The following is a 23,805-nucleotide window of genomic DNA, read 5'->3' as shown; positions in this document are numbered from 1 at the left end:
TAAAAATTATTGCAAGTAAAATGAACCGGAGGTAGTATAATATTTTAATATAGCTTTTTGCCAAAAAAGAAAATGTAACGCACTTAAAAAAAACACAAAAGAAGTATATAATTTTTAATTACACACTAATTTTGGACAAGTCTACTAGAAGAACTATACGTCTATACTTTATTTAAGAAAGAATCCTCTTCCCCAAGAAAAAGACAGAAAAATCAAAATTGATGACTGTATTTTTCAAAACCGTAAACGGTGGAACCTCCCTTTATTTCAACAGCACCCAAACTTGTCAAATCCTTGATTCCTAGAAATCCCATATTTCCCCTGCTTTCATCACTTCCCTTTTTCTTATTCCCAAAAACAGAGTCTGGTTTCCTGTTTCCGCCGCCTACATCAAACCAAACCCATTTATCTAACAAAAATACAAGTTTATCATCTTAATGTCGATTAAAAGTACACATTTTATATAAAACCGCTAATAATATAGCGATTTTACTAAAAACCTTGCAAGTTTTTTGGTCATTTTTACAAATTTGTCATTTGATAAACAAACCTTATTTTTCATTAAAAAAATCAACTGAGGCGACCTCCTTTTATACCCTTCATTAATTAATCAAATTCTACCAATCTAGCCCACTGATTACTCTCTAAGTGCCTAATTTCGCTAATTATTTATTCTTCCAAACACTAAAACACCATTTCTTCAATTCTTCAAAAACCTTCAATCATTCCCTTAAACTCGGTTTGATCAATGGATAACGGAGCCTTACCAATCAAACCCATCCAACCAGGTGCAGGTACACTAGGCCGGCACCTCGGGCGCCGGCTAGTTCAAATAGGCGTACGAGACGTGTTCTCAGTTCCCGGCGATTTTAACTTAACTTTATTAGATCATCTAGTTGATGAACCGGAGCTCAACTTGATCGGGTGCTGCAATGAGCTCAACGCAGGGTATGCTGCTGATGGGTATGCGCGAGCGAAAGGTGTTGGCGCGTGTGTTGTCACGTTCACTGTTGGCGGGCTTAGTGTGCTTAACGCCATTGCTGGAGCTAATAGTGAGAATCTACCTGTGATTTGTATTGTTGGTGGGCCCAATTCTAATGATTATGGGACTAATAGGATTTTGCATCATACTATTGGGTTGCCTGATTTTACTCAGGAATTGCGTTGCTTTCAGACTGTCACTTGTTTTCAGGTATATATTCCCTTCATTTTATTCATTTACCTAGTAGTAATTATGAAAGCATCAAATAATATGTTATATGTATGCAGTATTTCTAAAAATGGTATGATCAGAGAATTTAGGAGTAGTCCTAAGAAATGGCCGATAATTTTCGAAACAGATTAACAAAAAGTATAGCAAAATTGTTGATAATAGATATGCATAAAATACCAGTTTTTGATAATAGATATGCATAAAGTACCAACAAAGTGTTGGCTCACTTGGTAAGTTTCTTACCTCCTATCCTATAGGTTTGGGGTTCGAATACTACCAAGTGAGGGTGCTTGGGTATAGTGATTCCCTTACTCTTTTCTAAACTCCCAAGTGTCTGTCCCACAAATATTGGACCAAAAAATCGTGAGGATTGAGGTATGTATGGTTCTCATTTTCACAATTTCGCATAATTTATTTTATCATTGTGAGATATACAAGTGCTAATAGGACATGTACTCAGTACTCTAACGGTCATTAAAGGTATTTTTAGGATTATAATGACATTTTATTGGGTACAATTGTGTTAATGGTACATTAGATACTATACTACATTGACATATAATAGTACCTATGAATATATAAAGTATTTTGTTGTTGAGGTACTTTGGCATTTGTGTAACTTTCAGCCGCTTTTATTTAATTAACCAACTCAAAGGAAAGGAATATGCATTATTTTACGAAATTATTGGAAAAGAGAATAAAAATTTACCTGCATGCTGCATTTTTTGGGTTGGGAGTGCTCTGTTGCTCATGTTTAATGTATAAAATGTGTTGGTCATATAAACACAATAGGCGGTGGTGAACAACTTGGATGATGCACATGAGCTGATAGACACCGCAATTTCAACTGCTTTAAAGGAAAGCAAGCCAGTTTACATTAGCATAGGGTGTAATCTTCCTGGAATTCCTCATCCGACTTTTGCTAGGGATCCTGTTCCATACTTCCTTGCACCACAGTATGCATTTTCATAATGATTTTCTCCCTTTTATATATTTGAGAATACTTAGATTCTATGTTCTGTTTCTGGTTTATGACACTGACTTTGCAATGCAGCATTAGCAATCAGTTAGGCTTGGAAGCTGCAGTGGAAGCAACAGCCGAGTTTCTAAACAAGGCCGTGAAACCTGTCATTATTGGGGGACCCAAACTTAGGGTGGCAAAGGCACAAAATGCATTTGTAGAACTTGCAGATGCATGTGGTTACCCTATAGCAGTCATGCCATCAGGTAAAGGGCTGGTGCCTGAACACCATCCCCACTTTATCGGTACATACTGGGGTGCTGTCAGTACAAACTATGTTGGTGAAGTGGTCGAATCAGCTGATGCTTATGTATTCGTGGGTCCTATTTTCAATGATTACAGTTCAGTTGGGTATTCCCTGTTGATCAAGAAAGAAAAAATGATCTTAGTGCAGCCTAACCGCGTGACTATTGCTAATGGTCCCTCATATGGATGGGTCTTCATGGATGACTTCTTAAGTGCATTGGCAAAGAAACTTAAGAGAAATACCACAGCAATGGAAAATTATCAACGGATATATACCCCTCCAGGTATGCCTCTAAAGTGTGGGAAGGATGAACCTCTCAAAGTCAATGTTCTCTTCAAGCATATACAGGCAAGCTATATTCTTTAATTTATTCACACAACATTCATTGCATTCATGGTGTTTTTCAATTTATGCACATAACATTCATTGCCTTTAATGATTATAGCTCAGTTAAATTATCCCTGCTGATCAACATTCCTTGAAAACAAGGATCATTCAGCTATATTCAATTCTTTTGGCATGCTTTTCTATATTCTTGATGGACCCATACATTATAAGTTCAATTTTATTCAATTGCATGTTATTTGACATTGTTAAGGTTATGAAAACAGGCTATGATAGATGGGAATACTGCAGTGATTGCAGAAACTGGAGACTCATGGTTCAATTGTCAAAAGCTCCGGCTTCCAGAAGGCTGTGGGTAAGTCGAAAAACCTGGAAAACATTAACTCTTATTGAAACTATTTCTGTAACTTTATGGATTTCATGTGTATAAAAATGAATTGGATCCCATTGTGACATAAGTACATACACATGGTGTACAAGTCATTCATGATGATTTATTACCAGTCAACGGGTTTGGGCTACAATGTACTACATGCAAGCATGCATTTTTTGGTTATGAATGTTGGCTGCTAGATATTGATGTGGTAGACCTTATTATTGAACCTTTTTCCCTTCAAGGTTCATTCTTTTTTATCAAAGTGTTTAATGACTTCTGAAGTCTGATCATGTATTACTCATGCCTGAAATTGTGGATATGTGTTCAATATATACAGGTTTGAATTTCAGATGCAATATGGGTCAATCGGTTGGTCTGTTGGTGCTACATTGGGATATGCTCAAGCTGCCAAAGACAAGCGAGTTGTTGCTTTCATTGGTGACGGTAGTTTTCAGGTGAGCTGTTACTCAAAATTCACCACTTTTGGCAAATGTAACTTCGTTTTGAATCTCATGCTTAATTCAGCATATTGAGACTGCTATTCAGTCTGCCATCCTAACATTTTGAAGTACAGTTGATACAGAGCGGAAAACTGACAGTTTCTTTCATCTTATTAGGTCACTGCTCAAGATGTTTCAACAATGATTCGGTGTGGACAAAAGACCATTATATTTCTTATCAACAATGGCGGATATACAATTGAAGTCGAGATCCATGATGGCCCCTACAATGTGATTAAGAACTGGAACTATACAGGCTTTATTAAGGCTATCCATAACGGTCAAGGAAATTGTTGGACTGCAAAGGTAATTTACCACTAAATTAAACTTGTTTGAATTCTGCTTCCCCTAGTTTTATATTCTTCAACTTTTATGGTAGATACATGTTTTCACTTGTGTTCATTAGCTCAACTAAGACCTGAATTCGTACGTATAATCAATTTAATTTTATGGCCACTTAGAAAAATATTGAATTATGTGTAGTTTATAATGCAACTGTCAAATACTCAAAACAATTTGTTTTTTTCCATAAGATCAATCATGTGGTACATAAATTCTCAATCATCAAACAACTAGCAATAAAAATGTGGCATAACAAATGACTCAAGAGATTCTTCATTTTATCAACTGTTAATTTTGTTGCTGTGGACAATTGTAAAATAAAGGTCCAAACAGAAGAACAACTGATTGATGCATTAGCAGCTGCTACGGGTGAATACAAGGACTCTCTTTGTTTCATCGAAATTCTTGTGCACAAAGACGATACCAGCAAAGAACTGTTAGAATGGGGATCTCGTGTGGCCTCTGCCAACAGCCGGCCTCCAAATCCTCAGTAGTAGTGCTTGAAGTTGTAGTCTTTTCATCAAGCTTATCAACTGTTGTAGCTAATCTGTGGTGGCTCTAAATAAAGGCTGTGGTAAACAATGAAAGATTTTGTATGTAAATAAATGTTTTCATTCAGTGTATTTAGTTGGTTATCTAGGATATATGTATACTGTTGATTGACTGGTAACCTTCGTCATCTACCAATCTGAGAGGATAAATAAATTGTTGGTCCTAGCTTAATGCTTTGTTCTTTAGAGCTTAAACAGTATCTCCAACTTTGTTTCAAAATGATATACCCTACTCCTACAGTCCTACTTGACATGAAAATGATCAAAAAGCATACTCAACTATGGCCCAAAAAAAAAAAAAAAAAAAAGAAAAGAAAAAAAAACGCATCACATTAGTCATTACTCATCACCCTATTCAAATAATTCAATTCGGACTTAAATTATAACCTCCATTTTGTTTCAATTCGACCAAAGGTCCTAAGACACCTTATATGAAAATTAAATGAACATGACAAAAATTAATACTCCCTCCGTTTCAATTTGTTAGTCCCCTATACGTACTATTTTGGGGCGTTTCAATAAATCTCGCCATATTGAATATATTTCATTTTTAACTTATTTTTTATTTCCTATTTTATACATATTAAATTCTGATTGGTTAAATTAATTGATTGTAAATTGAGGACATGACTCTAAGGGCCTGTTCACATTTACTTAATTTCAGTTCAGTTCAGCTCCAATCAGTTCAGTTCAGTTCAGTTCCAATCAGTTCAGTTCAGTTCAGTTCAGCTCTTAATTTCCCTCTCACATAAAATATTCATTTCAGCTCAATTCAGTTCAGTTCAGTTCAGTTCCAATCAGTTCAGTTCAGTAAATATGAACAGGCCCTAAGTAAGGAAATCCCTCCCTTGATTATGCAAATATGGCTGATGCTTTCCTAAAAAAATCAAAAAATTTAAATAACACAAAACTATTATGAATTGTTTATGACTTTAATGTTAAAATCCAAATATTCATCTTTTCTTATTTTATGTGATTGATTCCATATGAGAATATCAAATAGAAACGGAGGGAGTACAATTTTTATCATTAAGTATTAAGTTAAATTAGTAATATCGACAAAGCGATAGATTCTCAATAGAGAACCAAAGGAGTCTTTTGCTGAGCAGGGGCACATTCTTACGGTGAACCTAAAGGAGTGTGGAAGTTAAAGAAAGGATGCTAGCTTTATGCTTAACGTTTCAGAGGGAGTAGCTTCCCCTTTTCGATTTGTAAGATCGTAACTTGCATCGTAATTAACTTCTATCACCAATTTAAGAAATTTACTTGGTTAATTTACATTTATCACTCGATTTTGATCTGAATTGACATTAACCAATTAAAGTACGTACTAATCGCACAATTATGATCCAAACCGAATTGACATAAACCAACCTTGATTCGAGCAATCCGTTGCCCACCCTCTATAATGCATGACATTTCATTCATAATTCATACATCCATCAATTAAAAACAGGTTAGTAAATTAAGCAATTCCCAACAACTTTCCATGTGGGAGGGCAATCACACGTTCATACCCCATCTAAATTCCACATCCTCAAGAATCCTATTCTATCCTCCAAACTAACACCTTTAAACAACTAATAAATGCAACACTACCTCTTTACATATACACCAACCAACTATACCCATCAAAAATTTAATTCTTTACCCATAAAAAAATCAATTATTTTTCTTCACACATAAACTCTTCTAGGCTCTATTTAAACCCTTTAAAACCCCCATCAATCCTTACAACCCCATACAATCATACATTCCAATTATTAATTTTAGTCTTGCGAGAAGACTGTCCTAACTTTCAAAAATGTCGGCTCAGTTTATAGAAAAACACCGCGAAAACGCGGAAATATACACCGGTTCAGACCTATGCAAGCAAAAATCAAAAGAGCTTTTACTCGAAATCAACATGCCTAATGGTCTACTACCCATGGATGATATTGAGGAAGTCGGGTATAATCGTACAACCGGGTTCGTGTGGCTAACCCAAAAAAAACCGATCCAACACCGGTTCGAAAAGATCGGTAAACAAGTATCATATGATACTCATGTTACGGCTTTTGTTGAGAATCGTCGGATGAAGAAACTTCATGGAGTTAAAGCTAAGGAGCTCTTAATTTGGATCACTCTTAATGAAATTTATATTGATGATCCTAATTCTGGTAAAATTACCTTTGGTACCCCTACCGGTATTTCCCGCACTTACCCAATTTCTGCTTTTGAGGTCGAAGAAGAGAAGAAATAAAAGGATTTTTCAAGGGGTAAATTTGGGATTTCCACTTGTTAAATGTCAACTTACTTTATTAAGCTTAATCATGGAGATTTAGCTATGTTTTTAATTTAATCTTGCCCTACTAAACCATTATCTATGCTTCTAAGTTTATGATATGATGATTAAGTATATGTTTACTTTTCTTCACCAAAAAGAAAAAAAAAAAAAAAAAAAAGTATATGTTTACTTTTCTCTACTAGTATTAAGTTGCGTGTTATTATAATACACCAAAGCGGAAGCTACTAATGCAAGCGTTACGTTTTATAATATTTTTTATGTGATTATTATATTTATATAATTAATCTATTCTCCGTTTGATAATTGTTGTTATAAGACATTTCGTACGAGTATAATTGTGCAACATTATCTATTTTATGTTATTGTAAGGCATTTGGTCAATTGACTCAAAACTCTAAAGAAATGAATAGTAAGAACTAAACTTTCAATAATAAGTGGCTAATGATAGTATATTTTCTTAAAGTCAAAAAAATATTGTTCAATATTCATTATTCTTATGAGAAGGTTTTGCATAGAACGGACTCACGTGAGTCCGGTTTATAATGCACACATTCATCCCCCACTCACATGAAAATCGATAATATTGTCTTATTTCTGATAAAAATTATCATATTCCTGACTACAATAGTCTTATTCCTGATAAAAATTATCATATTCCTGACTAAAATAGTCTTAATCATGATAAAAATTATCTTATTCCTAACAATACTAATCTAATACCTGACAATAGCAATCTAATACCAAACAATAACAATTTAATATCTGACATTTAAATTACAATAGCTGACAATAACAAGCTAATATCACATCATTCGATTCTCAAATTAAACCTCATATCAAGTTCTAGAGCATCAGCAACCATTCTTCCACAAATACCCATGGAGGTTTGATTGATTCTGATGCTCTCTACATCAAGCAACTATCATGATTCATGAAGATACAATTTCCAGCAAAGAATTCCCGCAATCCCCTTAAGATTGGTAACATCGCCAGAAGAAGTGAAGAAGATGATGGAAAAGATAAATAAAGACGGCGACGGTTACGAAATTCTTTGAGTTTCACGCTAGATTTAGGGGCATTAAAAAAGAGGAGAGAGAAAGAAGTGGAGTAGATGATCTGGTCAATCATTCTCCAGATCATGTTCATCTTCATCGCCGGCAAGTTGGGAGGTGCAGGAGAGGAGGCGCAGAGTGGTGGAGGATCTGGTCGCCATTGATGGGCGGGAGGAGAGAGAAAGGGGAAGAATGAGAATGAAGATGGTGGACTTACGTGAGTCCGTTTCACCCAAAACTTTACCTATTCGTATTGTTATTCTTCACCCACTAGTGAAGTGTTGTGATCAAAGCATAAGTACATTATACAATCATCTTTAGTCTTTCCCCATTTAAGATCATAAATATAAATTCATACAATTAGGACAATTTGGTAAGCACGGCATACATTTTTCTTCATCCTACAATTACTTATTGTAAATTGCCTTAAATATGTTGTCAAAAAAAATAAAATGTCTTTTTTGTCTTTAAGTGTTAAAATTAAAAAGAGATCTAGCTTTAAAGTGTTAGATTCAAAAAGAGATTTAATTTGTAACTTTTTATTAGCATTTTTAATATGACATACACCTTTTACTAGCCTAGCAAGCTAGGTGGACGTGTAGGTCGAATTTCATTCCTTAATTTGAAAGGAACAAGCTAACAATTTTCCCACAAAAGGATAAGTTTGAAGATTAATACCAAATAATGAATCTTGTGCCCTCGTAAATTTGGCAAAAAGAAAATATACAGATTATGACGTTTATGACTAGTAACAAACATCCTTGTTGTCATCATGCATTTCTTAAGGTACAAAATAATGACATGTTTGTGCAATAAAAACAGCTTCAACTACCAACAAGACTCACACATCTCATATTTATTTTGTACTTGTATAATTATGTATTTTTGCACCTAGAGATTTTTTAAAAAAATTTAATTAATATAAAAACTTGCATAAATATCCCATGTCCACCTTTATAATTCCAATTTCTAATATAATTTTTATTTTATAATTTTATACTTGTTTGTCTTTATTTATTATTATTTTTTTTTTATGAAAGTGTGTTGTCTTTATTCACTTCCCTTTATAAACATTGTTGTGGCTTTCTTATCAAGGATAATATTGTATACTACTATGTCAAAGATATCATTCAATTGTTATCTTTTGTTGGTATAGAATTGAATAATTTTGCAATCATTTTTTATTTGTATCCCATTTGTTTTTTCAAGTGCAATAATTTAATTTCACATAGCTTTTATATACATCATATATATATATATATATATACTCCCTCCGTGTTTTTTTTAAGTGATACACTTTAACCGGCACATAGTTACATAGTGCAATAATTTAATTTCACATAGTTACTTTAAGTGATATATATATATGAAGTAATATGCATGAGTTATTTTATTCACCTAATTTTTACTTATCTAATTTATCTTATCTAAACCTATCTCAGCTTATTTGAGCTTTTTATAATTTATCCAAACTTAATAGACCTTATTAAAACTCATTTATAGTTGTAATTTAGACTTGAGTATCTCTTATTAAAATTTAGTTTATCTAAATTGATCTTATACAATATGAACTTATTAACCTGAAATAAAACAAAGTGAACAAAATAGATCCTTAGTATCCCTTAAAAAAAAAAAAAAAAAGACCCTTAGTGGAGTGTGTTGGAGAATCTATATCTATACTTACATATTAAAAAGCGTCCTAAAAATATCTATTTGTTACGTATATCTCATTCTTGCACCAGCATAATGCCACATCAGCATTCAATATGCCACGTGTACTTCTAGCATATTTTTGTTTCATGTCATGGTTAACCAAAAATGCATACAATAAGGTTTGAACACAAGACCTCATTGAATGAAGACCAACTGTAATATTTTTAATAATATTAATGATAAAAATACTCAAAGTAACACCTGTAACAAGATTTTTAATAATATTAATGATAAAAATACTCAAAGTAACACCTGTAACAACGCCCGGGCCGAACACTAGTTAACAATTATAAAAAAGGGGAAAGTAAATGAATAGTTTCATTTTAAATAAAATTATTAAATAAGGAAAATTAGTGTATACGAAGTATATATTTATTTATTTATTTGACAAAGTTTCTGTTAAACGCGGGCCTGGGCCACACCCGCAAACCAAGAGAGAGAGTCCACTTCACAAGTCTAAAGGAAGTTTCATCCCAAAACATATGGCAATAAGAGGAGTATGTCCTTAGCCTTATAAAGTGTTTAACTCTTTCTTTTTCAACCAATGTGGGACACTTACATGTGATGATACTTGGGAGGTCTATTCATCAACACTCCCCCTCACATGTAAGGTCCCTTTTTATCTTTTTCTCATGTGATTTTTTGGGCTAGAGTGCTTTTTCTCTCCTCCTCACATGAACAAACTCTTGGCCCATTGAATTATAGCCATTTAAGGTCCCATATCGTGAACCTGGCTCTGATACCATGTTAAACGCAGGTGTGGGCCGCACCGATAAATCAAGAGAGAGAGTCAACTTAACCAGTCAAAAGGAGGTTCCATCCCAAAACCATATGGCAATAGGAGAAGTAGGCCCTTAGCCTTATAAAGTGTTATCTATTTCTTCTTCAACCAATTTGGGACACTTACATGTGGTAATACGTGGGAGGTCTATTCTTCAAAAGTTTCACTTAGAGGCAAGCAACAAACTAGAAAAAGTAACCAAGGAGCTGACGTTTCCTCGTCGAAATCACAAGTCGATGAGTAGGCAAAACAACATCTCGGGAGACCTTCTTCATCAAACAGACTGTAAAAGTTGAGAGGATATCTCGAAGTTGTTGCTGGATCCAAACATTCGAAATGTCGATGGTAGCACCTGCCCGGAGAGATAAAAAAGAGGCTAGACGTACAATCGGTTTGAATATGCAAGTGTGTATAGCCTCGTTGTTGAGCCATCTGTAAAGCAAACAAACAAGCAAGTAGCTCGGCCTGGGAGGCTGAAAGAGTGAAGCAAGCTCGATCGAGCTCCGCCTCCTAAACAAAGTGCATTGTCTAGAGAATAAAAGCGACAACCAATCCCTGCTCTACAATCAAAAGACTCCCAAGCTCCGTCGACGATAAGAGTCACTGTAGGTTAATCGTTGCCACAACTTTGAAGGGAGATCGCCAAAGTCGGAGGACTAAAACTAGGAGGGGGCTTAAACCTGCCAAGGGAAGTTTCTAGCCGAAGAGCTACATTGATTCCACTGTTGAGCTGTCTGAAAGACAATTGCAGGAGTGATAAGTCGATATTATACCGTTATTCTTGGGTTATTTGGAATGCATTTACTATAGAATTTCAACTTATAGTTCATGTTTTTGTATGTTTTATCCAAGTTGGACTCGATTTCTTCTATTCTGGTTGTTTGGTTCTTATGTTGTGATTTCAGGATGAAATGGAGCATTTGGAGTGATGATGAGCATGCCACGACATATTGAGATAGATTGGTGAGCTTCATAAGAAGATTTGCAAGTCATGAGAAGTGTATTGGAGTATTAGATGATGATTGATGATAATGCTACATGGCCGTGTACCATAAGCTACATGGTCGTGTGATTCTTCCATCCACGCTTACATGCTACATGGCCGTGTACCCTTTACTACACGGTCATGCGATAGTTCCAAGTATGAATGTTTGCTACACGGTCGTGTACCACGAGCTACATGGTCGTGTGATGCCATCTCCATATGAAGTCTACCTACACGCTCATGTACCTCTCAGCTACACGACCGTGTACGTATATGATGAAATCTGAAGATCAAGTACAGGTCAGCTACACGATCGTGTACCCATCAACACACGGCCGTGTATGTGTGCGCATGAGATTTATTTTCTTTATTATTTTATGTTTATTTTTAGGAAAGTATAAATAGGGGGTTTAACCCTATTTTAAAACATCTAATTTTTATGATAGCTTTTTCCATTCTACGTTGTTTTGTGAGAGAACACATAGAACTCCATTGAAGCATTCATCTTAATTCAATTTCAAGTATTTCTCTTTCATCTTTGATCTCTTTAATTTTCTATTGTTATTATGCTTTCTTTAATTATTTGTCTTGCTATTTCTATTATCATGTGTGAGTAGTTTCGTAATCTAGGGTTAGGTTGAACCCTAATATGGATTGATGTGTTATTTGATTCCCAATTCCCAATTTAATTAATTTGTAATTCCTCTTTGTTAGGGTTAGTTTTATTATCAATGATTAACTAGAAATAGTATTATTGAATGTGATTAGGTTTACAACGAAAGTTGATTCTTAATTGATTTTAGAACCCTAATTAAAAGTAAGAGCTTTTATGCATGAAAATAGCTAATTGTTCTTGCTAGGACTTATAGGATGTCGTTCTCAATGTCTATAATATGTATGATTCCATGAAAATAGGTATGATTGCATGTTAGGGAAGCTATTGGTTGATCGAAAGAAACTCTTAGTATTGTTTTAGGGAGCATTTGTCCCGTGGAATATTTATTGATTTAATTGAGGGAAAGGGATTGTTCTATTATGTTGATTCATATTAGTGGGGATGCTTAATCTTAGATGTTTTTAGTTCTTGATTAATTCCATAGTATTATTATTCATTGCTTATTAGTTAATATTGCTCTAGTATAGATTCCTCAATTTTGTTTGGTTACTTGCTTAGTAGTTACTTGAGTCTAATTAATTAGTTGAACTATAGTCTCTTGGGATCCGACACTTACTTGCCTGTCTACATAGTAGTGGTCTTGTTAGGTTATTTTTGTTAGGTACACGACACGCCTATCAAGGAGAACATTGGGAACCCCTGAACTGACTGTTATTTTTGAGAACTCATATAACCCATATATATGTATGTATGTATATCACAATAGTATATTTTCATATATTCTTAACATTAACTCATCAATAAGTCTTGTATAAGTCAAGGTTACGTTAATTTTACCGTAAGACAATCAATTTGACAATGTTTATGTTATCTTTAATCTCTTAAAGGGCAACTTTCCATTTTTTATGAGTTTGATTGTACTTTAATGTGTAATTTTCTAATGGATGCATGATATACTTGAAGGCTAATATGATCGATTGATCTAATACGTCATATGTGGTACTTTTAAAGGTGAAATCTATGTTAGGAAAGTGATAAATTTTGTCGCACATAAGGGTAATTAAAATACCTTTAGGGTAATTTAATCCATCTTAAAATGGGAGAATCATTTTCCATGAATACATTTTACATTAAACCAAATAGAGCCTTAGTTAATGAAAATCCTTTCTAATTAAGAATTAATGTAAAATATTAGTGGACTCTTATCAAATTAGAGAGTTTTGCCATTATCTTATGAAAAAAATGTGAAAAAAAATGTGACAATTAAAAAGAAATTGGGAGTACCTCAACTTTTAAAATGTACTTCATATAAGATAAATCTTATAAATAGTGTTTGGACAATATACCCTCTAAAATGTTTATTTGCTTTTTTACTCTCATCAAAGTTAATTGTTTTATTGTTTGAGCTCCTAAAATATAGTGTACCACATTTATAACTCTAAAAATATTAGTTTACATATAATACTATTACCTTATTAATTTGGAAAAATTGACAAGAATAATAATCCCAACTTTGCTCCATCCGCTCAAAATAATCCCAACTTTGCTTCATCCGCTCAAAATAATCCCAACTTTTGATTATTTTTTAAAAATCTTAACTTTATACGATATCCGCCCAAAACTATCCCAAGTTACCAGTGACCTGTTAAACAGGTAAGTTTTTCTTTTTCAGATTTAATTTACACGTGTCACCACGTGACTAGTCAAAAATGATAAAAAATATTATTGAAAGTATTATGATTATTACCTAATTAATTAATAAAAAAATATAAACACCATAATCCCCTCCCCGGCACCTCCCAGGCCCTCATCTTCGGCCATCGCTACCCCATTTCCTTGCCGCGCCAGACCCAACTATATACAGTCGACCCTGTCCTACCCCTCTACCAACCGTCAGCCCTCTCGCTTCACCATAAACCAACATCCGCCATTAAAGAGATCAATGTGTCAACCGCTCGAAGTTCGCATTGAAATTCGTCACAAAGAGCAACAACATCCTGACAATCATTTAATCCCTCAATCTCTTTATTCAAGTCATCTCCACCTTCAATCATCGTCCTTTCACCCCAAGAAATACCCTCTCAACAATGGAGCTAAACCGCCTTCGATCCTAAACGGTTCCTGAAATTAGAGGGTGTGGGATTGATAATTTAAGGGGAAGAGGGAGGGTAGTTGGGGTGGCGCAGGCACAGGAGGAAGGGGAGGGTGTCTAGGCAGTGCGCCGACGCCTGGAAGGCAGGGGGGTTAGGCTGGGCTTGTGTGGCAATGGGGGTGGTTGGGTGCTTGATTGGTTGAAGGTTGCTGGTGGTTCTATTTTTTTTTATTTTCTTTTTTGTTTTTTTGTTTTTTAATTTTTTAACATTTTTTTAGCCAATTATGGAATGACACGTGGCTGGTAACTTGTATTAACAAGTTGGATTACCGATTGGGACTAATTTGGGCAGATAGAGTATAAAGTTGGGATTATTAAAAAATAATCGAAAGTTGGGATTATTTTTAGTAATTTTTCCTATTAATTTTTACTAACTAAAGGCCTAAAGTTGTGATGAAATTTTTTCCCTAAAGGCGGATGCACGATGCTCCGTGCATCTAGTTTTCTTTTATAAAAAAGCAAAATGTGTTGACCTTAAGTTTTGATGATGACTCAAGGAACCTAAGCAAACCCATAGGTGTTTTAACTTCTGTCTGTTAGCTTTAATTATTGACAAGTTTATATATGCAACGAAGTCCTAGAGTCAGGATGGAGCAAGGAACAAGGTCTAAAGATAAGCTATGGATGTCCAAAGAAGACAATCAAAGATCAAGTTCCTTGAGTGAGGAACTGAAGCTCTAGAGTCGAAGCTTTACAGTGTCTCAAGGAGTCTAATGTATTTTATCTTTATTTTAGGCTTCTTGTATTTATGTTAAGTATAATGTTAATTGAGAGGATTTAAGTGGATTTAATTTTATTTTCCATATTTTAACTTGTTTAATTAATTTCGAAAAATATCTTTTCAGTTAAAATATCTTATTAGTCAAAAAGATTTTCTGTTTTGATTCTATCTTATCTTTTTGAAAAATCTGACTTGGAAAATACTCTTTTAAACGTCTATTTTACTTGGTCAAGGAAGTTGAGAGAAAATAGGAAGCAGTAAACCACTTCCTTGTAAAATGTTTTAGCTTGCTACCCAAGCACCCACGAACTGCACTTCCTAGTTTTATGGAAGTTGTGGCTTAGTGGGAGTTAAGGCAAACGACAGTATTTTTAACTTCCCTTTTCAAGTATAAATAGGATTGGTTTTCTGTTGAGAAAAGTACACTTAAGCATTACAATCCTTAGCTTACGAAAAGAGTCATAATCCACTTAAGTCCTTGAGTGTCTTTGTACTTAGCATTTTTAAGGTTTAATCTTGAGTTGTATTGGGGTAGAGTTTGGGTAAACTCTAGAGTGTTTTATTGCTTTGAGTGAAGCAAGGAGAAAGAGAGAGTATTGAGAGTTCAACTGATTGAGGGATCAGTTGAAGGGGAACTAGTCTTAATTTGTAATAGGTTGTTTGCCCTATTATTATTAAGAAGTTGAGTTTAAAATCCCTTGTGGTCGTGGTTTTTCTTCTTGATTAGGGCCAAGAAGTTTTCCACGTAAAATCTCTCTTGCACTTTATAGTTTTTGTTTAAGTTCCTTTAAGAATTCCGCAAAAATTACCCCAGTTTCTCTACAATACAATTCACCCCCCTCTTGTATTGTTCATTCGAGTTAACAGAATGAACATATTGTTGTTCAGTAAAGAACATACAGTTGTTTTATAATGAACATATATCTATTTTATAAAGAACAACACATATAATTGTTTTGTAATGAACATTTAGTTGTTTCGTAAAGAACATAAAAAACATTCAGCTTTATGTTCTTTATTTATATCTAAATAAACAATTAATATTATGTTACAAATATTATACTGACAATTAAATAACATGAAGATAAAAAAAAACATTATTATTAAATAACACACATGTTAGTTCTTTTCACTCTAGATATATCATTAATTATATTTTAATAGTATGTTCTTTTCACTCTAGGTATAATTTCATTGTATTTTAATTGTATGTTCTTTTCATTGTAACTATATAGATATGTTCATTGCATTTCTATAGTATGTTCATCTGCTTTATAAAATAAGATTTTTTGACATTTGCTACCACTTAAAACGCCTCTTTTCAGATTTGGTACCATTTTTTTTTAAAAAATTTTCTTTGCTACCGGCCAAAACAAAGTTTGTTAAAAATCACTACCACTTGTCTTCAACCGTTAGTATTTCTGTTACCACCACCCAACAACCGTCTAGCCACCACTCCTTCCCACCCACTGCCTAATCCACCGCCACTATTCAACATCAAACCCACCACAACCACCACCCAACCACCAGCCCTTCCCCACCAGCTACCCAAGCCACCTCCACCATCGCCTGGGAGCCTAATCCCCTACCCGCATATCCGGCCACCTAGCCCCGTGTCGGCGTCGCGACCCTCCACTAAAAACGCCTTTCCAGCCCCGATCCCAACCTCGTTCCCAGCCCCCCTCCCCTAGAAAACCCGATCCAAGCCCCTTCCTCTCAATACCCGATCCCACGGTTTGGGTTTAGTGGTTTCGGTGGGTGGTTGTCGTGGTCTGGGTTCGTGGGTATAGGGTTGTCGGTGGTGGTGGTCTGGGTTTGGGGGTTTGGGTGGTGTCGTGGTGGTGGTGAGGTCTGGGTTCGTGGGTTTTGGGTATAGGGTTGTTGGTGGTGGTGGTCTGGGTTTGGGGGTTTGGGTGGTGTCGTGGTGGCTCGTGGGTGAGGAATAGAGAGGAGGGTGAGGTCGCAGGCGCTGACTGACTCTTTTGGCGTCGGCCGCCGGCAGGGGGGGAGGGGGAGGGGTGGGTACGTGGTAGTTTAGGGGAGTGGGTGGATGTGTTTTTTCTTTTTATTTTTTCTTTTATTTTTTTTAATAAACTTAACGGAAATCCTAACGGATTCCATTAAGTGGTAGTTAATTCTAACAAACTCTGATTTTAGTGGTAGCAAAGTAAAATATTTTTTAAAATTGGTACCGAATCTGAAGAGAGGTGTTTTTAGTGGTAGCAAATGTCAAAAAATCCTATAAAATATGAAAAAGAACATTATTGTATTTTAATGCACATTGTATTATTTAGATCTACAACTTTTTCTGAATTTGTTAATTTTCTTGTTTTCTTTTTTCAAAATGTAATAATTGGTCGGTTTTCTTCAAGAACTTCATATAATTTCTCATTGCAACACCCAAACCACATAAATCACTAATTTACACCAAAAACTTGCAATAACTAACAATCGAACTCAAATTAAACAACTATACATGTTGAAATTGTACTTACCTTCTGTTTTTGTCAGCTATCTTGAATAATGTTGCACCAAGAATTTCGAAATTCACGGATTTTTTCTTAAGGTTTGATGAATTTGAAGCGGTTTTCTGTTTTTCTTTTTTGGGAGAGAAATTTTCTAGAGAGAGAAAACTTCTAGAGAGAGAATAATTGATTTGAAATTACTGTATAGTAAAAAAAAGTAATTACTATTGATCTTTTTCCTTATATTCTTTCTACGGCCATCTACATTATGATACAACATGATGTACATTCCGCAGCGGATGCACCACGCGGAACCACAAATTGAAGTTGTGAATTAAGGCAAATCGAAAGAGTTTCCCGACTAGCTTTGCGGCTATGCCTATAAGAGAAATTAGTGTTAAACAAAAAAACTCTTTTTGGAGCTTTCACTTTTACGCTGCACTCCCTTCTCCATCGCGTACTCTGAGCTTTCTCTCCATTGAAGCAGCTTCTGCGGTAAGATTTTATTTATGTATAATCATTACATATCAATTTCACAATCTATGGTTTATCGTTAATATATAAATCAGTATAGTCTATTTAGGGTTCTTGTTAGTTTCATTATTGAACTATTGGACTGTTGGTTATAATTACTGAAGTTATGCAAGATTATAACTATTGATTTTGTTGCTAGAATATCGCTTTTAGCAATTTAGGTTGATCTTATGCAAAGAAATTTTAAATTGTGATTTTTGGAACCTAATTTGATGATTGTGTCAAATTTAATTGCTAATGTGTTGCTGATTGTTGTTAATAACCTGTAAAATTGGGCCTTTACTTTCTGGGTAAAGATTTGACTTTTGAGGTGTGTTGTTTTGCTTCATCATAACAATTTGTCCCACATTTTGTTGGAGTTGCTGTATTGTGAGTTGCCCGACATTGGAGAAGATGAGAGATTACCAACTTATTAGCGCGATTAGTCAATCCGTTCCTACAGCCAATCGGTTTTAGGATGGAACATCACTTAGGTTTATGAGGGATCTGATTCTGTTTCTTGATGGATGCGGCCTAGGTCCATTTTACTAAGTTGAAAGAGTTTCCATTGCACTTTTGTTGTTTTTGCATAGTTCTAAGGAAGATGGTTTGTCTATTAAGCTGCGAAAGTTAGGGGAAAAAAAAAATCCAAAAGTCAACCTATGAAAGCATGAGCAAAAGTTCATAAATGTCAAGACGTTGTGAAAAAATATCCATAAGTTAAGATAAAAGGGTCGAAAGTTTACTCGTTTGACCTCAGACGTTTAAGGCAGGGACTAGTATAATTTGTTTTTTTCTTCAGTTAACTCAAGTAATCGAGTGCTTGAGTTATTACTTTGATGTTCTTTGTTTTATAGTTGAAGTGAGATTGTTGTTTACTTTGTAGATAGGCTTGAGATTTCGTTAGTTCCTTTGTCTTCCTATATGTTGTCGATTTTCTAACTTCTACCATTACAGGGAGAATGTGCTTTCAATATTTTTTCCATTACAGAAGTTTTTGAATGTTCTCAGAAGTCTTTGCAGGTTAGGTATTGGGTTGTGTCATTATGTAGCAATGTATGTTACAAAAGTCAGACTTGTCTTTAATTGCATGCTATTGGTGTGTATAGAGAATAGTGACTTATTCCTAATTGAACCTTGTGAAAGAAAGATATTGGGAAGGCATCATTCACCAGAGCCTGCCAAAACGTCGAGTTTGCTTGCTTTGCTACAAAAAATACTAGGCTTTTATAGTGTTCCACCACAAAAGGAACACTCTTCTTCTGTAGGTCTAATCCCATTTTAGGCAGGTGTACAATTATGCACCTCTGTCGGAGGAATGCTTTTAAGACAACATCCAGCCTCTGCATCAAGAATTTTTATATATTTCTCTTGAATCGAGTGTGAAAATAACAATATGTGAGTCATTAGGCCTATGGAGGCCACCTATCCTTAAGTTTGGTAGAAGAATGTTTAGTATCTTAAAGATATCAAAATCAAGGTTCATCATCATTATCTAGGGGCTATTATCAAGCTGACACAATTGTTAATGTAGATATAGTGGTTCTTATAGTTATCAAACTACAATTGTTCATAAACCAACAATACTTCATTTATAATAGGGATGGAAAATTCATTGTTATTTGGTTTTATATTATAATGGACCAATCTAGAATGACTTATCAAACATCTGCACTATTTTTTGTAAAGTTGCTGATTGTTGTTGCATCGAGGTCCAAGGTCTAATGCAAATCTTACCATTGTCAGTGGTCTTAAACCCTTTTATCCACTTTAGTTGGAAGCCGTTTCAAAGGCATTGAGATATTTTGTTGCTGGTGTTGATTTGTGGTCGCTACCTGTAATTGAACTTTGTTTTTATATGATTGTTGCCAATAACCTTCTTAGATACTCTTTGGTGATGTTAAAGTTTATCTGTTTTATATATGACTTGTTTATCTACTTTTGACCGGTGTGCTTAACTCAGAAAACATCCAATAGATGCCTTGGTAGTTGTATCACTTGTATACACTGAAATTATTGATCATGGTTTTCATGGCTCTGTTGAAAATGTTGTCTAATTTCTAAATTGAAATACATTCTATAAATTTCAAATGTGAAAATCAAATTTAGTTGAAAGCATGTAGTTTATTGCCTGGTGTTCTGTTAAAGGTTTCTTATTGGTTTTTGATTGTGACTGTGATTTTTCTGACTTATCAGGTCCTACTGAGTCAGGGTTATGGTGTAAGATGAGAAATGCCAAAGTAACCCTAATTAGATCTCTATGCCTCTCAGCTTTGCATGTGCCGAAATTCTACTCTTCCAGCTCAATTACTGCACCAACAGCTGCCTGCTTTTCAAATTCAACTTCAGTTTCACTGTCAACCACTATTCAGCAGTTCATTAATTCAGATTCACCTTCACATGGCTTAAAGATTCATAGTCATATTCTAAAAGCTGGTTATAAATTGAATAAGAACATTTCTATCAAACTCCTCATCCTTCATTTGAAATCTGGCTTTGTGAATTATGCAAGGCAGTTGCTTGAAGAAATGCCTGATCCATCACTCTCTGCTTATAATTATTTGCTTAATGCTTATGTGAAGCATGGCAAAGTTATGGAAACTTTTGATTTGGTCCGTCAGATGTGCATTTCTGATGAAAAGCCTGACAGCTTTACACATTCATTGATACTAAAAGCTTGGGCTTCTATACCTGTTCCCTTATTTTTTATCTGCGACATAGGAAGACAAGTGCATGCTCAGATTCTAAAATATGATGGTATAGCGGATGATGTTCTTCTTGCTACCTTGATAGATATGTATGTCAAATCTGAAAGGCTGGGTTATGCTAGGTGTGTGTTTGATTCAATTTTAGTGAAGAATGCCATATGCTCTACTTCATTGATATCTGGCTACTTAAAAAGTGGTAACATGGAGGATGCTGAGTTACTGTTTCAAGAGATAGTTGTCAAAGATGTTGTGGTCTTTAATGCTATGATTGAAGGTTATAGTAAATCAACTGATACAGCAAAGAAATCGGTTGAAACTTTCATTGATATGCTGAGACAAGGTTATTTACCTACCCTTTCCACTTTCGCGAGTCTTATTGGAGCATGCTCTCAGTTGACGTCGGTTGAAATTGGTCAACAAGTACAGGGTCACCTGGTGAAAACTAAGTATTTTATTGATGTGAAGATTGGGAGTGCTCTAATAGATATGTTTTCAAAATGTGGGAGAACTGATGATGCTCGTCAAGTATTCGATTCCATGCCTGAAAAGAATATATTTTCTTGGACTTCCATGATTGATGGGTATGGAAAAAATGGGAAACCCTATGAAGTGATTGAAATGTTCGGTAAATTGCGAGCAAAGAATCAAATAAAACCCAATTATGTTACATTTTTGTGTGCTATCTCGGCATGCACATATATGCTGGGTTTGTAGACAAAGGTTGGGAGATCTTTGAAAGCATGGAGAGGGACTATTCATTAAAGCCTCGGATGGAACACTATGCTTGCATGGTGGACCTTTTAGGGCGCTCCGGTAATGTAGAGCAGGCATGGGAATTTGTGATGAGAATGCCCGAAAAACCTAATTCTGACGTTTGGGCTGCTTTGCTCAGCTCATGTAAAATGCATGACAAACTAGAGATGGCAAGTATAGCAGCAGATGAACTTTTTAATTTGGGTGCTAATGATAGGCCAGGTTCATACATTGCCTTATCTGACTCACTTGCTGCTGCTGGAAAGTGGGACTCTGCAAATAATGTTAGGGAACTGATGAAGCAGAGAGGAATATTAAAAGATACAGGCTTGAGTTGGACAGGAGCAGATGATGGTCTGAAACGGTTTAATGTTGGTCTAAGGTGAAGGTGAACAGATGAAATGGATATTGACACCATATGAAGAGCCTTGTATTTTTAAGCTGGCAACAAATCAGCTCATCTGCATTTTCATGATTATTCAAATAATCAATCGCCTTTGGGATTTATCTGCATCAGAATTATTTTGAAAAGCACAGAGCATTCAACATTTCTAGTTATACATTTCGGCTCTGGCAAACACTTACTGGAACATTACTCTGCAAGACCCAAAAATGTGTAAGGTCTGTTCATTGGCTACAAAAAAGCTTCCACTTGAAGGGCTTGCACACACTCCAGAAAATGCATCACCTATTGATTTATGCTCTTGGAAAGAAGGATGGGTAAGTTCTGCCCTCTACACTATTTATTTTCTTCCAAATTATAATCTTAATAAATTAATTGTGTAGATTGGTTTTCTCCATCGCAATGTAAGAACTGCACAAATGAGTGCAAAAGGTAGATAACTTGATTAACCTCTAATGTATGTACTTTAATGTGCACCCAAAACAAAAGTAAGTACTTTAATTAATGGTTTTACCACTGTCCAATTGGATGACTGTTAAATAATTCCCTAAACTTGAAAGGGTTCTTTCATTAGTTCATTTATGCTCACATAATACAATCTTAGTCAACGAATCTGAAAAGACTTGTTTATGCTTTATATGTTAGTTTTTTATTTGATTTATGTTAATTCTATTAGATTTTTCTCGTGTGCTATCTTAGCGTGCAGATGTGCTGGATTTGTAGACAAAGGTTGGGAGATCTTTGAAGTCAAGGAGAGGGACTATTCATTGAAGCTTCAGGTGGGAAACATAGAGTCAATGTGGGAATTTGGAAACGTAAAGCACATGTGGGAATTTTGTTATGAGAATACCAGAAACAACTAGTTCAACTTTTTAAGTGTCTTGGCTGGTTTGCTCTGTTGATGCAAACTTTGCAAAAATGGGAAGTATAGCGGTGGCTGGTTGATGAATTTTTTAAACTGTGTGTTGATTGTAGGATTGGCTCACACATTGCCCTATTAAGACTCATTGGCTGCTGCTGGAAAGTGGGTCTTTGTAAATGAAATTTTGGTTCAAACAAACTGATGAAGCAGATAGTGATATTGAACACTACAGGCTTCAGTCAGACAGGAAACCATGATGGTCTGAAACAGCTTTATGCTAATATAAGGTGATTGTAGAGATGACAAATGGGTCATCTGGTTAGGGTTATGTTCAGGTCAGTTGATTTGGGTCAAATTCAGGAGATGAAGCAATTAAGTTCCAGAGTCGGAAACACTGTTATTTGCTCATTTAGTCATTTCCTACTTCACCGGGTCAGAAACACTGTTATATGCCTGACTTGGTGTAATCTGCTTCTGCAAGAAGTTATTTGCTCGTTTCCTACTAAGAGACCACCCAATTAAAAGCAGCAAGATATGTTCATTTGCTACAACAATCCATCTCGCTGCAGGAATTGCCACATACTCCAGAAACCATATATGGATTTTGAACTATGCAGTGGGTTTGCTTCGCTACTGTCTGGTATCTACACATCAATTGCCAAAGCTTGTGTGAATACACAATGCAATGCAATCAGATGACGGAAGAAGAGAGGAGAGAGGAAAGAGAAACGGAGGAAAAACAATGAAGGATGGTTATATGGGATTATGAGGTTCAATGCAGAAAATGGCTGCTGCTGGAAAGTGGGATTATGTAAATGAAATTTTGGTCCATAGGGTTATTAACTTTAGTCATTCATGACTAATAACACTTGTTTTTTTTTAGAATTGTAAGTTGATAATATTATCTTAATACCCACAAATAATACAAACAAAGCATTTTGCTTGGGAAGTTCACTTTACAATTTCACTAGATCGAGGAGGAAGTTCACAAAGCATAGTGCTAAATGCGGACTAGCTCGTACTCGTCACCAAAAGAGAAAGTTCCCTTTACAATTTCAAGGAGATTTTATCGCAAATCTATACAACAATAGGTAGAAAAATTAAATTTTAGCTTTGTAAAGTACTCCCTCTTTTTTTTTTATTTTTATTTTTTATTATTTTTTTTATATGCATTAGTTTGACCGACATATTTGTCGAGA

At 35.0% G+C, this 23,805-nt stretch overlaps 2 protein-coding genes and 1 pseudogene across 3 annotated transcripts; all 3 read left to right on the top strand.

Moving 5' to 3' along the window:
* The first annotated feature begins 320 nt into the window (after positions 1–320).
* On the top strand, positions 321–4,736 carry LOC145611282 (pyruvate decarboxylase 1). Its single transcript, XM_081666595.1, has 7 exons — positions 321–1,192; positions 2,006–2,169; positions 2,268–2,829; positions 3,093–3,181; positions 3,540–3,657; positions 3,820–4,008; positions 4,368–4,736. Exons 1-7 carry the CDS (start codon positions 749–751, stop codon positions 4,536–4,538), a joined length of 1,737 nt encoding a protein of 578 aa, XP_081522721.1. The 5' UTR covers positions 321–748; the 3' UTR covers positions 4,539–4,736.
* A 1,663-nt stretch (positions 4,737–6,399) lies between these two features.
* LOC145610851 (uncharacterized) lies at positions 6,400–6,837 on the top strand. Its single transcript, XM_081666127.1, has one exon. The coding sequence runs from the start codon at positions 6,400–6,402 to the stop codon at positions 6,835–6,837; it is 438 nt and encodes a 145-aa protein (XP_081522253.1).
* Positions 6,838–17,635: 10,798 nt separating this feature from the next.
* Positions 17,636–23,769, top strand: LOC145611633 (pentatricopeptide repeat-containing protein At1g28690, mitochondrial pseudogene; annotated as a pseudogene). The gene is made up of 3 exons (XR_014106420.1): positions 17,636–17,862; positions 20,077–22,061; positions 22,444–23,769. The product of XR_014106420.1 is annotated as a pentatricopeptide repeat-containing protein At1g28690, mitochondrial pseudogene (transcript).
* Positions 23,770–23,805: the final 36 nt, after the last annotated feature.

The sequence above is a fragment of the Chenopodium album genome, chromosome 24 (genome assembly GCF_948465745.1).
Source record: "Chenopodium album chromosome 24, dcCheAlbu1.1, whole genome shotgun sequence".
NCBI lineage: Eukaryota > Viridiplantae > Streptophyta > Magnoliopsida > Caryophyllales > Amaranthaceae > Chenopodium > Chenopodium album.
The sequence above is the reverse complement of the archived record's forward strand: the minus strand, read 5'-3'. Positions and strand labels throughout refer to the sequence as shown.

What these genes read in the sequence shown, in the direction of transcription:
- LOC145611282 (XM_081666595.1), top strand. Translation starts at nt 749, where the DNA reads ATGGATAACGGAGCCTTACCAATCAAACCCATCCAACCAGGTGCAGGT. An exon ending in AGACTGTCACTTGTTTTCAG is followed by an intron (nt 1,193 to 2,005) that starts GTATATATTCCC and finishes TAAACACAATAG; the next exon opens with GCGGTGGTGAACAACTTGGA. An exon ending in TTCTCTTCAAGCATATACAG is followed by an intron (nt 2,830 to 3,092) that starts GCAAGCTATATT and finishes TTATGAAAACAG; the next exon opens with GCTATGATAGATGGGAATAC.
- LOC145610851 (XM_081666127.1), top strand. Translation starts at nt 6,400, where the DNA reads ATGTCGGCTCAGTTTATAGAAAAACACCGCGAAAACGCGGAAATATAC.